The sequence below is a fragment of the Opisthorchis viverrini genome (assembly GCF_000715545.1).
Source record: "Opisthorchis viverrini unplaced genomic scaffold opera_v5_173, whole genome shotgun sequence".
NCBI classification, from domain to species: Eukaryota; Metazoa; Platyhelminthes; class Trematoda; order Opisthorchiida; family Opisthorchiidae; genus Opisthorchis; species Opisthorchis viverrini.
The window spans coordinates 727943-744087 of NW_008751827.1; the positions used below are offsets into that span (position 1 = coordinate 727943).

The 16145-nt window shown below is 47.6% G+C and overlaps 1 protein-coding gene across 1 annotated transcript; it reads right to left on the reverse strand.

The window, feature by feature from the left end:
• Positions 1 to 1678: 1678 nt before the first annotated feature.
• On the reverse strand, positions 1679 to 7302 carry T265_07438 (hypothetical protein; the record flags this gene model as incomplete). The annotated part of the gene is made up of 6 exons (XM_009172956.1): positions 1679 to 1970; positions 2421 to 2548; positions 2720 to 2898; positions 4272 to 4692; positions 6304 to 6666; positions 6703 to 7302. 6 exons carry the CDS (start codon positions 7300 to 7302, stop codon positions 1679 to 1681), a joined length of 1983 nt encoding a protein of 660 aa, XP_009171220.1.
• Between the last annotated feature and the right edge of the window lie 8843 nt (positions 7303 to 16145).

The following is a 16145-nucleotide window of genomic DNA, read 5'->3' on the forward strand; positions in this document are numbered from 1 at the left end:
GATCCTTGCAAGCGGTCTGAAAGCCCAAGTAGGTCGTCTGAGCTCCTTGGAATCACACTTGGGCGGCCGATTCAGAGTAGATGCTCGCCGCACAGCCAACGGAGGTCGATTGCTTCACTTGTGGACTTATCAGGAACTGCCTCTGGCAAGTACGAACTTTCAACATAAACGTTCGCATCGCGTGACCTGGCGGCCACAAACTGCAAATCAACCGTGGACCCAGTTGGACCACGTAGCCATCAGCCACCGGTGGCGAGCTACAATTCAAGACTGACGTTCCTTCTGGGGCACACTTGATTCCAATCACACCATGGTATGTGCGCGCCCGACAGTTCGTTTCCCTTCAGGCCCTCGAAGTCAGCGAGAAGCATTCCAATCCACTAGCTCCGAAGAACTACCATAGCTCAACAGTATCGATCTGAGCTAGCCCAGCAACTCCCTGCAGTAAACCAATACTGCACTGGCAGTGAGCATGTGGAAGCATGGCAAAATGTGAAAGGAGCTATGTTGGCGGCGTTCAGTGCCACCTGTCCGACTTCTCCGATTCGACCACAAGACCAGTGGATGTCGTCTAGATCGCTATCCATGATTGACACTGTTATATCTGCTGATTCGCCAATCTGTGGTATTGCTGCTGACCCGCTCCAGTGCCTAGTTGCCGGAAAGAAAAGACTCACAGAAGGGAACACAACAGCTATATTCCGAACAAGCAAGAGCGAAAAGCACAACGGCCTCAAGCTGTTTATTGGAAGGACACTGTCTGACGCTGTGCTGACGCACACGGTCTGGCTTTGGTACGAGGCTGTGACGTGCCGCATACTGCGGGGGCGTTGTCTGACCTTGATCAACGCTGATTCTCACTGCCTAGGTTTGATACAAGACTGAGGTGCTGCATATTGATGGGGCGTTGTCTGTCTGGTCAACATCTAGCGGAGCTGAGTCTCGGTAGATTCCGGGCATTCAGTGGTTACTTTCAGGAAGCTGATCTTACTGATGGATGTCAGCAGTAAACAAGTACGACGGCGCACGCAAATCCCTCAAACGCCAAATAGTGAAGTCTAAGGAAAGACCGAGGGCTCTGGTGGACACCGAAAGCTCGGGAGATGGGGGTGTTTACTAACGGAAACCACTGCATCCCACACCAAATGATACGATCGGCTGGCCCTAGGAAAATAACGGTCAACGGAACGATAAGTGAAAAGGATGGCTCACTAACTCGCAAGAACGTCTACTGGAAAGAAGGGCCGAAAACATCGAAGAACAGTTCAGCTGTTTCCCTCCAACACAGCCTGTGGACACAATGCATACAGAGGCGAATTGAAGGTAAACCTTGATAGCCTGTCGGAATAAATAAAGTACGAAATACCCATAGTGAAAGGAGGGACGGCATCAGGACCGGACGGTCTGTACCCAGCCCTCTTCAAAGGCGGGAAATCCCTGGTGCCCTATCTGACAAAGCTTATTGGTGCTGTATGGGAGGAAGAGAAAGTGTCCGCAAAAATGGCACGCGGACGCCATGTGAAATCCACAGTGGCATCAGTCTGTTAGCTGTGACATAAAAGATGGTCCCTGGCCTCATCCTCCGAAGGCTGACTGGACACAGAGAGGCAGATCCGTGAAAACCAAGCTGGGATCCGTCTGCGGAGCAAAGGTGTACCCTGCAAATTCTCGACCCTCACTAAGGCACTGTACGCCAACTCCCGCGGCCTTGTAAAGGTCTACGGGGAGCTCTCTTCTGAGTCCACCACATCGAGGGCTGTCCTTTTTCACCTTTCCTCTTCAACTTCGTCATTGATACAATCATGGAAGACTCACTACCAGCCTCTAATGCCTGTGGGACCGAAGTGCTCCCTGGACCTCCGCTCACAGATATCGAGTACGCAGACGACAGCTCTTCTGGGATCTGATCCCGTGGTAATGCAAACAATATTAAATAATCTAGATAATTCTGCCTCGCGGTTCGGCATGCGCTTCACACCTGCAAAGTGCTACTGCAAGGTTGGGTGGGCTCGAACCCTAGCCTCATTGCTTGCCGATGAACCGATTGAGGTAGTAGACAAACGTGCCGCCGAACTCGAACCATGCTATCTAAACCAGCAAGACGAAGTCTGCGAAGGCAAATCCTGCATAGCCGTGATCTAACGAGTCGTGGACTTTACAACGGCCAGTTTGGAACGTTGCCAAATGTCTCCACTAGTCTCACAAACAAAAGTATCAATATCAAGATGCCTGGCATCACCTTCGCCAAGGAGACCCACAATCCCACCACGAAGTGAAAGACGCGCGAAATGCAGATGATTGTATTCAAGGGAATAATTGGGCCTTTGGACAAGTGGACTGTTTAAGTATAAATCAACGCTATGAAGTAGAACTAAAGTGTTGTTCAAGGTCTCGGCGCTCGCGTTACATCATACCCATACCTCCCATTCCGCCCATACCAGCTCCCATGCCAGCAGACATGGGTGGCTCCTCTTTCGGTAGCTCCGTGACCACCGTTTCCGCCGTCGTCAGAAGGGATGCGACACCAGCGGCGTCTACAAGAGAGGTTCTTACGACAAAGAAAGAAAAATTCGCATGAATGAGATGCGCAGAAACGATTATAGATTCTGGAAGTAAAGACACAGGCGAGAACCTACAACTGAAATAAAACTCGTAGTAGCGTTTTATAAAGTACCCTAATTGGCAAGTATATGACTATTTGCCGGACATGAGAACTCACCTTAGTTGGGTCAATTATGCCGGCTTCGAGCATATCCACATAAGTGTCATTCAGAGCGTCATAGCCCATGTTCTTCTCCAAACTGAGGATTTTCTCCACCACAACTGATCCATTCACACCGGCGTTGGCAGCTATCGTGTATGCAGGTGTGGAGAGCGCACGCAGCACTATCTGGACACCTAGAAGCAATAAAACACAGTCGGCAGAGTAAACCGGACATATTGTGAATACTATGTGCTAGTGACGCTGCCAATGGGTCGTGTGTGCATTAGACAACGCTACTCAAACAGACAACCAGAGGATTTTGAATGCCATCTTATCCTTTGCAAATGTGCAAGCCCAGCAGCGACGCCCCAAAGAGATACACCACCTGTTTCGGTCATTTTCGAGTGGGTGCTGAGTACTCGACAGCGAACGAAGTTAAGAGATGGAACTCGGTAAGGTTAGGGTAAGGCAAACCAAAATGCATGTAGAAATCAATAAGCACAAAGAGGTGTATGATGCACAAGCTGAACGCCTGAATATGCAGAAACCAGGGCGGAAGTAGCTAGACCGGGACAGATTTTGTTGTCGAAAGCAACAGCTACAGTTATCACGCTGATTAGCACAAACATGCGGAAAAAGTAGAACACTGAGAACATCAACGGTGTATGCAAGACAAATTATCGAAATGTTGGCACAATCTAACTACGGAACGCCTTCAGTTTCGGTCACCTTCGACTCACAATGGTAACAAACCAGAGTGAAACACAGTGACCAAGATAAATTTCAGTACGGACCACTACTACCACAGCTGAAAATCGCCCCAGTGACACCTCGCTACTCCCGCCAACCTTCATACTGTAACAACCGTTCTTTGCTTGTCATGCGTTCCGGAATCCCCCACTTGTAGTCGCCAATGGATGCTTCATTATAACCTCGGTCTATGCGATTTGTCTGTCAACAACGACCTCAGTAACCCAAGTCATGAGCAAACCACAATCAACAATTACTCTAAATGTTGGCGGAATCTAACCAGGGAACGCCTTTGGTTTAGGTCATCTTCGACCCATAATGGTCATAAACCAGAATGGAACACGGTGACCAGAGCGGAATCCTTGCAGTGGATATGTATATTTCAAACCAACAGCTATTCGAAACCATGAAAGACAAAAAAGGAAGCCAATCCCAGCAAGTGCTGTGCTCGAGTAACGGGCATTAATGAGTCGAAGGACGGTGTGCGAAACAAAAGTGGCAGAGCAATTGCGCTGTGGTTTGACACTTTGTGAGGACAGTGGTGCACAGTAGCAGTAACCGGCAGACAGTGTGATGGAGCTTGTCGAGCATGCCCCCTGCCTTTGTGCCAGGTCTTAACTGTGACCGTTTCTATCTAGCAGATGGACCACCAAACAGGCAACACAGGAAAAGCTAATCTCCACTGCTCAGAGTAACTAATTTTGCTCAAAACGGAAGGTAAGCAACTGGGTTCTTTCATTTCGACTGTCACCGTAGGCCTAGAAAAAGAACGATAAATCAAACCTAACGGAAGCACGTGGCTAACTCAGTCACTTACCGATCCTCTGGTCTTCATTTTTGCAGACGACATTTTTGAGACAAGGTATACACCGAAGAAGAGCCACACCACCGCCAGGGACAATGCCTTCTTCTACCGCAGCCCGGGTTGCATTTAGGGCGTCGGTGTATCGATCTTTCTTCTCACTGACCTCGACTTCGCTGCTCCCACCAACCTTTATGACGGCAACACCGTTTGAGAGCTTTGCGAGGCGCTCCTGCATCTTCTCCTTCTCGTAGTCACTGTTCGATGCTTCCATTTCACTTTTGATCTGTGCGATGCGTTTGTCCACTTCTGCTTTAGCACCACGACCCCTCATGAGTAGGCAATCGTCCTTTGTAATAACGGCCTCCGCCACTCGTCCTAGGTCATGCTGCTGTACGTCTTCGATCTTGTACATGTCCGCTTCGTCTCCGAAGACCTAAGTGTATGTGCAATAAATGTTAGGGATAAATGACGACCAAGATTACTCTGAGGTGAAAACCGAGTGGTTCATTTACGGCGTTGTGGTGACCGACCACTGACTTAGATTGCTTAAAATACTCTAGCTTTGAGATTCCTGAAAGTGCCGGGTTCGCCACTTCAGACATCCTCTATCTAGGCTTGGGCAATCTGGCAATATCCCAGTTCTCATGCTTCCTTCGGGTGGCATGGCAAATAGACACCGAAAGGGTGCTATAGCTGAACGATTATCTTATTAATATTCTTATATCTGAAGTGGTTCTCAAGTGGCTCGCGACAGTGTTAACCTGGTTGGTCATGGCAATGCCGGGTGGCTACACCTCCGAGTACGGTGCCTATGTATTTAGACGTATACCCTCAAACTGGACATTGATACTGTGATTCGAGTAAATCTTAGCTGACATTCTATTACGATGACTACGCGCATCAGCCCTAAAATCCAAAATCCGTTTTTGACACCCGAATCAGGCGGCACTTTCAGCTTCCAGTTGAAATTCCCACTGCAGGGGTTCATAGAAGCAAGAAACTATGTTTGTCCCTAACCACTGGTAGTTCAGATAGGAGGGACTGTGTAGGACAGGGAAGGGATTAACATTAAGCCGAAAAGGCCTTTCCCCGTACACTCCTGCGGTGAGATCTGAATTTCGAAACGTTACGATGAATGCTCGACTGATGTGAGCTACACATTTCAATTGACTCCGTCCACACCTGACCAGCACAACATAGAAGACTGTTCAATTTTCAGTCACCTGCTTCGAACATTCCCGTGCACATCTGCGGACACCTTATCGTCCGTGAAAACCCCGAGGGATATCCCCGGACTCATTAGATTTTAGGTGCAAAGGCGACATTGCCCTGGACTTACGCTGTGGTCTCTCAACTTAAGTTCCCAGAATTGGTAAGGTTCAAAGTTCGTAATATGCAAACTCCATTTAGACCTTTTTTAAAAATTCACAAGACGGCTAAACAAGGCTATATTGCAAATCCACATGACTTGGACTTTCCCATGCACACTGTAACAGTGGTTTATTGCTGTTGACCAAGTGACTGTTTTGTTCGCCGAGTTCGGCAAATGATTTGCGAAAGGTGTCAACGAATGAGATACCATCACTGTCTCGTCGAATGGTATTGCAAATCGTCTGCCAAGCTCAGATCAGCAGCAGCAAGCAAAAAAATCACTTGAACTACCTGTATCCCAACTCATTACCAACCCTGGTTTTCATTTACAATAAGGAACTCACTACCATGCTCTTCATTTTCGCCGTCTATTGTCCTAAGCACGAAACCTGACTGCTATCTGAAAGAATTAGGAGTAATCACACCAGACGCTTCTTCCAAATGAACAAAAATCGTTCAAATCGTTCAGCTGTAGCATCCTTTTGATGCCTAACTGCCATGCCACCTCAAGGTTGTACGAGGGCTGGGATACTGCCAGGTTTCAAAAGCCTAGACAGGGGAAGTCAAGAGGCAGAGATCGGGTTCGAACCACGAACCTTCCGGTCAGTAAATTCGCGCTCTAACCACTTCGGCCATCTCGCCTCAAATGAATAAAGTGAAAGCTTGAACTTACCACACCACCCGTGGCTATTGCCATGTCCCTCAGGGTATTTTTTCGGTTGTCTCCAAAACCTGGGGCTTTTACAGCACAAACCTGGAGTCCCAGTTTGAGTCGATTCAACACTAGCGCAGTCAGAGCCTCTCCTTCGACATCCTCCGCTACTATGACGAGAGGCTTCTTCTGCTGATGGCAGAGTTCTAAGGCAGGTAGGAGGGACTGTATGCTGTTGATCTTCTTCTCAGAGAACAGAACATATGCATCCTGGAACTCGCAGCGCGCGCCCTTTTCCGTGTTTATGAAGTAGGGAGAAATGTAACCCCGGTCAAATTTCATACCTTCGATGAACTCCAGCTCGTCACTCAGTGTTTTGCCATCCTAAATAATAAAAGTACGAAGAAAGAGCAACCTTACCTTCACCGTTATGGTGCCATCTGTTCCGACACGCTTCATTGCAGTAGAAATGAGCTCTCCAATGCTGCTATCACCGTTCGCAGAAATAGTCGCCACTTGGGCTACCTCTTCGGGGGTCGAAATGGGCTTCGAGAGACGTTTCAGCTCAGCGACCGCAGCGTCAACAGCGGCCATCACGCCTCTGCGAAACTCGATCGGGTTAGTTCCTTTGCTTATCTTCTCGAATCCTTCCTTAGCGATCGCCCGAGCCAATACGGTAGCAGTGGTAGTGCCGTCACCGGCTTCTTCATTTGTGTTGTTAGCAACATCCTGAACCAATTTGGCGCCAATATTCTGAAACCTGTCTTTCAGCTCAATTCCCTTCGCGACGGTGACACCGTCTTTTGTTATCTTTGGAGATTTCCACGAGCTCTCTAAGATAACATTTCGGCCCTTCGGTCCCATCGTAACCGCAACAGCGTCCGCAAGAATATCAACGCCAACTAGCATGGCAGCCCGAGCATCCGCTCCAAACTTGACATCCTTTGCGAGACCCCTTAGTGGTGCCACACGTACACACCGAACCAACGGAAGACGGAAAGACGATAAACCACGAAGCATGCCTGCACGCCACACAGAATCTAGAACGCGGGAGAATGACCGTCAAGGTCGCGTGAGCATTAAAAGAAAAAACACGGGGGCATGCTGTCCACTAAACTAAACAATTAGTTAGGTTCAGCTTACTGAATCATCTTGCATATGGAGGTTACGATACCCTTGCAGAGACTCCGCCGAAACCCACAATGAGCGCGGTACTTTTGAAATGGGCTCCGTTTCCAGCTGGTTCAAAGCAGTGGAAAAATTACCCAACTGTTTAACCTGCTTATTGAGTTAAAACGTGTCATTTTGTAGGATATTGCACTTTAACATGAACTCTGTCAGGAAATCCCTGTCATTTCGCGTTCATTTCCCTCAGTGCACCTTATCTCGACTGTAAAAACCTTTCAGTACGGAATAAAAAATTTCGCGCAAAATGTTGCGGTTTATTACGTATGTTCTCAAACTAAAAACCAACCTAATCTACTTTTTTTCGCAGATCAGCAAATTCCATCTTCCACTGAAGCAGTCATACCTCTGGCGGGAAAGTCTGGTGGAAAAATTCCCGGCATTGCTGAAAAGTTTCGATTGGTGCTCTTTACTCAATTGGCCGATTGCTTCGGTACGTCAGGGACACGTCACAGCTTTCGAAAATTCAATTCCATTGTGCGAATACTGAGCGCCGTCTCATACATAGGCCAGACCGATAGGGGGAGTTCTCAACATTCATCGGTGCAATACGACAGGCATGGGAGAAATATGTGCCCCTCAAATAAATTACGTGGAATGCGGTGCCATGATTAAAAATCCTGCCAGCACTATAAATGTACGGTTTCACAGGACGGCCAGCCAAGCCAGCCATTCAACTCTCCTGATCCATTTGCGTGCGCTGGCTGCCCATACTCTGAGGGTTTTATGCAACCCGTAACTAAAAAAAGACCCACAAAATGCGGAACCAAGACCCCACTGCTGAATCTGAGACCAATGCGAATGTTGTGTTTCAATCGAGATACTCGACGCAAAATTGGCGCGTCTCTTTAAAGCTCTCGAGGCACAAACACAAGGAACAAAGTGGCCTGGCTTCCTTGAATGAGTACCTGGCGCTGACAGCAAAAAAGATCATTCATATCCCTGATGTAGCAGTCAAGACCGCCGCGGGGTCTCTGATGGAGAGACGCATGAAAGAGCAGGCTGGTGATTCTCCAGGAAAAGCACGCCAACAAAACTGATCCAATCGCTATTTGGTGGTGCCTCTTAAAGCTTGAATATGGATTGCTTGTAGCAGTTGCCTAATCTGATTAGTACCTCCGCATCCATTATCTCCCTCGTGCTTTGTTTTGTTCCGCATCCCACAACGTGCATCACGAGACAAAACGTGACTTGTCTGCAATCTTGACTGATGACAGTGCCTATATGATTCCCCCCTAAATGGGGACTGCTTGCAACGGGTACCCTCCTGCTTAATTATTCCTCTAATTAGTTTCAAACCAGCACCTACTGCCCCCATTCTATTTTGTCTGTTTCACAAACACGATTCAACGCCATGACATGAATATGACACGTCAACTACCGTTTCATGACTGTTGACTCCCCCTGTGAATCAGCGGTGAACAAGGGTAACTTTCCTTGTTTTCTGACTACTCGTGAGTAACATGACTACACATGTTTGTTATGATACCGTTTCGTTTTCTTGCTGCTCGTTTTCCCCCGGCTTTGTTCCCACTTAAGATCTGCTTATCCCTCAGTAGGTGATGTCAATATTTGTTGCCCGTCTGTCATTGCCTGCAAGTTCGCCTCGATTGCACCTTTTTTTGAGCGCCCACTCCGACGGAAAATCGAGCTGACCGGGTATCGAACCCGGACCCTCCGGACGGCAAGCAAGCGCGCTACCAACTTCACCGACCTGACGTCCAGGACGGCTGGTTATTTTGTATTACACATGTATCACGCCTGCCAGATAGCCTTTACTGAGCTTTGTTTTAAACGGACGAAACCGCGTAATCCGACCTGTCGCGCGACACGAGCGGCTGCGTCGACGCCGACTGAAAGACAGCCCCTCACATCCCGAACGTACTGACTCCTGCGCCGTTACGGCCAATTCACACTGTCAGACTGCCCCGATATGTATGTTTGTAGATCGTTTGGTACTTACTTCTTGTTGCCCCTATAGAAATCCGTGCTGTGACAGCGACTGCTTCCCGCTCCTGCAGATTGCGTCATTGTTGATTGTACGTTTTCTTAATTCATGATGCTTACTAATCCGTTTTTCTGTAGAACCAGTTCCCGTCAGTCTTCAATATATCATCTACTGCCCCACGTCTGTCTGCACCTATTGACTACTGGCTACGAACTGCGTATAATCTAATAGTCGCAATCGTCCTGTGAGATCCTTAACCGTCCGGATCTTACAATGACCTTTGAAGGACGCCAGGTGATTTCACAATGTTGTTTTCACGTTCCACCCACATGACATATATATAAGGACAGAACACAATCAACCGCTAACACACGCATCACGCGCGCGTCAGAACACAGACCGGATCAACACGCCAAAAAATTCGGACAACCAGGAACGTGTAGCAGTGAATCTGTCGAAAGAAACACGACTACCTGCATCCAAACGAACTCGGAGGAACTCTTATAGCGTACACTCAGAACGATACGTCCTTCGTTTGAACCTCTTTATTTTTGGCATTACATTTGAATTGATTAAGGTGTACCTAGTTGTTGTAACCTCACGCTTTCAAAACACAGGCTTTATTAGTGTATCTTGATTTCTAATTTATCAAGTGATTTTTTTGTTAACAAAAGTGAACACTAGTGTGCTTCACACTGAGTGGCTAGGCTGGCATTTGGGCTTCCAGTTACCTTTCCTTCCCATCTGGCTTCAGAAGTTCTTGGACACAGTTGTTAGTACTCCAAAGTGTTACAAAACGATCAAGTGTATATCCAAGGGTAATCCTCTAGAGACGTGAAAGCTGGATCACAGTCGCCACAATGAAGAGGTGCGAAAGAGGATTTCGACTCCCGCAGTTCAGTTGACCCGAAACGTATGGTCGAACCGATGGTAGTTATGGCCCCTTGTGATCTTAGAAGCATGCCGACACATCTGGCCAGGACTCTGGATTGCAGTTTTTGCTCAACCACCGCAGACACCTCGACTTCCAAAAGCGGCGATACCGGGGCGGATGCAAGCCTCGCGTGGACGCAGCCTCCGAAGTACGCAGAGCTGTCGTCGCTTTTTGTCGGAGCAGATGGAGGCACATCAGTGAACTCCGCACCCAACTCACGACTCCTGAGTTGGATAGGGGACAAGCGGCGAAGCCTACCAAAAATTCAACCGCAACAATAGGCGTTCACCTCGACATTAGAGAATGCGGAGAATACCCTACAGCCACCAAGAATATAAAACCGTCTCCAGCTCCACTCCATCAAAAAGATCCCTCCGGTTGTGGACACAATCAACGCCCATAACCCCGATGGTTAAAGTGATAAACCCGAAACAAGCAAGCCTAAAAAACTCGTACACCCTGTTGGCCATGCTGGTCGCGGGCGACTCGCGAGTTCACACAAACACGAAAAGCGACTGCTGTTTAACAGAAAGCTACTGACTAGGCTCAAGGTGCAGTCCTGTGCAAAAACGAGCTCAACGGGAACGCCGACCAAAGGACTAGTTCCTGGTGTTTTCACCCAACGTGTAGGATTTCAAAGACACGCCTTGTTGGGCAAACCTAGTCAAAATATTCGAGAAACCGACCAGATGCATGTTTATGCAGATTCCTTGAACAACAACAAACTTAGTCTTCCAAAAGGTGGTGCACAACGAGCTGCGAGTAGCTATGGTCAAAATTTTCGTTCATGAGTGGGAAAACGACGTCCCTCAAAGATGAACTGCCTGCGCAAACCGGACTGATACGAGGTAAAAAGAATCCTGCAAATGAAAGCCAACTCTAGAAATCACCGAGACAGTAGGTAGACAAATATGCCAAAGAGGCCGATTCGGGGCCCTAAACTGAAACCCGGCGTACAGCTATTAAATACGCCAACCTATTTGGCAGCACACCCTCCGACTGCGCAGTTTTGCAGAGACATTGATTACATGCTTGTCCACAAGTTGCCTCAGTCTTTTGAGCAAACTTGGCGATGTCAAACAGTCGCTAACCTTTAACACCCGTTCAACCTGGCCCACACCAGGTATCTCTCGCGCGGAGATATAGACAGACGGCGACCAAATTTTTTGAGCTCACTCAAAGCGGGCGGGATGGTGGAGCTGTTTTATACTTACGTGCAGCCCTGCTCATCCCGATTGTCCCCACCGATACCACTCCTTTGGCTTTGCGCAATGAAATGTGGATCTAAATCACGACGCGCGGGACCGATTATCTTCTCGGAGTGGTCTACAGTTGTCAGTCGAGCGCTCTAAAATATGTCCCCTAAGATGACTCTAACTCTCGATCAACTCTTCCAGCCACCAATTCGCGGATTTCTTACCGGTAGGTGATCTTAACGCACCAAAAGCCACCTCGATGGGGATCCAGCGCGTCGGGTCCAGTGGATGTTTTGCGGTGGTCCTGACCGAAGTCGTTCAACACAGCGCATGGGCCTAACATATCGCCGGGCCCACCGGCGCAGGTCGTCAGTACCAATGGAAGGGGATTTGTTGATGGGGTGTTTATGAACGCTTCGCTAGAGCACGGTGACCACCGTGTGCAGACCTCCGATCTCATCTACTTCTGGGCCAGAAATCCTGAAAATCAAACGTCGATTCGAAAATTCTGCCGTGAGGACTGCTCCGGAATGCGCGTCTTTGCTGATCAATTTAAACTTGGACCAGCCTCAGTGAGAGGTATACAGGACCATGGTCCAGAAAGTTCACGGAGCTAACGCGATGTTCATTCCAAAATGATCAGCACGGAGTCGGATGGATCACATGCCATCTAGAAAGATTTAGCGTTTTCTGGGGAAGAGGTCCCAATTATTTTCCAGAAAGTTGACCGCACTAGACACAGAAGATAAGCTGGCGTTTCGTAAAATACCGAACCGCCGAAAGTCAGAAATCCGCCAGTGGTACATACGAAAACAAGCCAAAATACTAAGCCACGCCCGGGAAAACAAAAATGTGTTGTTCAGGTGCAAAATATCGCCGCAAAATTGAGCCAAACGCGGTCTCCTCTAGAGACAGAGGCGGAGAACACGAGCGTGACGCAATAGTGTTACTTAAAGTCCACAAAGAACTCCATACATGGGTTCTGCCCCAGCAACCTCGTCAAGGCTCTGGTTTGGGACCACTTCTGTCTCTGATCTCTAGCAACGACATTCCAGACGTCCTTTTAATTCCATGTCAACTTTTTGCAAATAACCCGAAATCCAGGAGTCCAAATGTCAGTTCCCTATAAATGGATGCAGACGCTGAAAAGCAGTGGTCTTTGAACTGTCACCTTCCTCCGAAAGACGAAAAGTGCGTCCCCGTGTCGTTCGGAAGGGACTCAACAAACACATCTGTCATGCATTGTAAGAAATTACGAGGATAGGTTCCAAGACGTATTTGGATATCTGGCTCTCTTCATACATGTCTTCATTGAACAATGATAGATCGTTTCAAAAGGCATTAGCTGTTCCACGGATGATTTAGCGCACCTTCTCCCGTATCACTCGCATGGACTTCTGTATGGTGCTTACGTCAGACCGCTGCTTGAATATGTCAACCAAGTTGTTCACTCAGGACACACGAAGGAGGTGCTCAATAAGCTGCTACTGAAATTGTTGCCGGCCTAAATCCGTTGATTATGGAATGCGTCTCGCGGTGCTTGACCTCTTTCCCATGGAATACCATAGCCTCCGAGGAGACATAATACTTGCTATTGGCCTTTTTGAACAAAGCTTGGCCAACGGCTTTTTGCTCTCTGCTCCAGCTGATACACGAAAAGACGATGGTTGGATGTTCAAAATCAAAGCGCGCGCTTTTGTCGGGAGGCAGCTTATATTCTTTCGGAAAGTCGCTGCGTGAAGATACCTTCCCCCGAGGTTGTTTACGCTCCGACTAGTACCCAGTTTAGGTACTACTAGACGATTTTTATGCAAATGCTTGCTTCGAAAAGCTTATGCCTTGCGGTGAGAACTTAAAGGGCAAAGCGACACCCTTTTCCCGCTTGTGCATTTCAGGTGAACGCAGCCGCCAAACGACAAGTACAAACCCAACCCGGGAAACATGAGTGAAGGCCTTGATCCTGTGTATCAATCCGTGAATTCGTGAATCTGTCCGCAGAGGTCACATCTCACACCCATACAACAACACAGCCCCTGCTGTAGTCTGGTACATAAAACCCTTGAGAGTTATTGATATGCGTTGTTGATGCCACAAATGGCACAATTCAGCAAACGTGATTCGAGCCTTTGAGATTCTCGCACTAACTTCATCAGACGTTTCCATCAGAGCCAGTACAACTACAATTTTCCACAATCTCCAGTGATTATCCTTGAATTTCGATGGATGTGTTCAGAGACTTCAAGTTCCAAAGCATGACGTTGCACTTGCCAAAGAACGGTATGATGGTGGTCATTTTATTCAACAAGAGTTGTGCTTCGCTTTGGTCTTCAAAGATGAGAGTGATGTCATCTGAGTACTCTGAATCGACAAGGATCTTACCAACAACAATTTGAACACCGAGGTTTGAATACCGTCTTCCAAAGCATGACGTTGCACTTGCCAAAGAACGGTATGATGGTGGTCATTTTATTCAACAAGAGTTGTGCTTCGCTTTGGTCTTCAAAGATGAGAGTGATGTCATCTGAGTACTCTGAATCGACAAGGATCTTACCAACAACAATTTGAACACCGAGGTTTTGAATACCGTCCAGTTTTCGCCTCAGTATTTCATCAATGACGAAGTTGCACAAAAACTGAGAGAGTGGACATTCTTGAATGACACCACTTTTTGTATGGAAGCTTTTGGGGAGCTCACCGCACACCCCCATCTGCCAGAGGTATGGGAATATGTGGATCAGATTATGTTAACAAACTTCTGGGGCACACCCTGTTGAGCAAGTGTAGTTGACAGAGCTGGTTGATCAACAAAATCAAACGCACCCTTGAAGTCCGGGAATACCAGGATTGTACATGTGTCGTTGCTCTATCACCTGACGGAGAATGGAGATACAGTCAACGCAGCCGCTACCCGGTCGAAATCCTGCCTGAATCTCACAAGTCAAGGCTTTGCGTGCCACCGAGAGACGAAGGATCGGTGACACCAGAAGCCATGTCACTGCGAGTACCTTTTTGAAAATGGGTGCTACTATCGATTCACCCTAGTTGTCTGGAACGGTCTCAGGTAGACCCAAATAGGCTAGACAGGTGCTGGCTGGGTCATCCACCGTTATTCATGAAAAGGGCAGATAGAAGGTCATCGGATCAGCAGCACGATGGCACCTGTGTAGAGAAGTACGTTCGGACGATTCTGGGACTAAAGGCGTTTCCACGTTCACGGTCCACATTCCTGTTGAATGCCCTGGTTGTGGATTGAAAGTGGCAAGTTTCCAGCTTAACTACTGTTCAGCTAGCCGCCTGGTACCTCGATCGCAAGTTTTGTGATTTTAATTGCATTGAGCGTTCGGCGTATGCACCGCTTCTTACACCCGGTTACCTTTCAAAATTGAATTCACTCCGACAGTGAACCCGGCAAATTCACCCAATTTCAGTGTAGCCCATACTCCTGAGGCGCAGCTTGTCATTTATTTTCACCGAGAATTTCTCCATCTCCTCATCTCTACTTAAGCTTTTCATGTTTCTTGTCAATAACTCAGCTGCCCAAGGTCACCAAGAGCAACAATTTTCAATCTCAGTTTATGTAAACCGGCTTCATTAATAAAATAGTTGTAACTCCAGCACCATTGTTCTAGTCTTTGTTTTCCCACAACATACGATTACTTATCGCGTGACAAGAATGTCCAGCTGGTTTTTCTTACCTCTCGGTTATGTCGTTGCCCGTCGCGTTGAAGTTTCAAGGGCCCAATCATGCCCTAATTAGTACGCACCCCATAAGCTGGCTAATATATCCGATATTGCCAACAATGTTTCGGGTGAATTAATTATAGGCTATATTAAGCTTTATAGTGACGACAATGAATGATGGCGCGTGTGGTGGCTGTACAAAAACAGGTGGCAGTCACATAAGATGGTTGGTTTTTGTAGTATCCATATGTGAAGTGATTTTTGCAGGAACATCAGGAGGGATGAAAAAAGTTACACTTGGCGGATCTGGCTGTGGCAAAAATAAGGGATGGAGCGATTTGTACGAGCGCGAAAACTTAACCCACCAACGCAGATGAGATAAGGTGCTTGAAAGTATAGAAGGCGAAGAGAGAGAAGGAAGCTGCGGAGAAGCTTGGTCGGTTGCGAGCGAACTGAATCCATCCGCTTCGCTGTTTTAAAGAGTGAGTCGCAGCTGGCAGAGGCTTCATGCCTCCAAATGTTATTGGAAGAGTCGAGGGCTATGTGGAGCTGGTGAAATAGCTGGGTTTAAGCGCCTGCTTGCCCGCTCGTCAACACATCAGAGAAATTTTACGTCATGCTTGGACATAGGACAAGATTTAATACCGTTATTGGCTGCAGGCAGATGAAAACATCCGTACCCTTGCAGGCGTGTTTGAAGTAGCTTTTAACCGATTTACTAGCGGTGTCACGCAAACCCATCTTTCTAACTGCTTATCGGGAAGCTCAAGGAATTTGGTATCCCTTGGGGACGTGTAGATCGTTATTTTTTGAATACGAGACTACCGGTGGCAAACAAGAGGCCAATATATTTTTTGTGATATAGGGTTTGAAAATATACCTGTTAGTACGCCGCTTGTTCAATCCGGACCTATCAAAT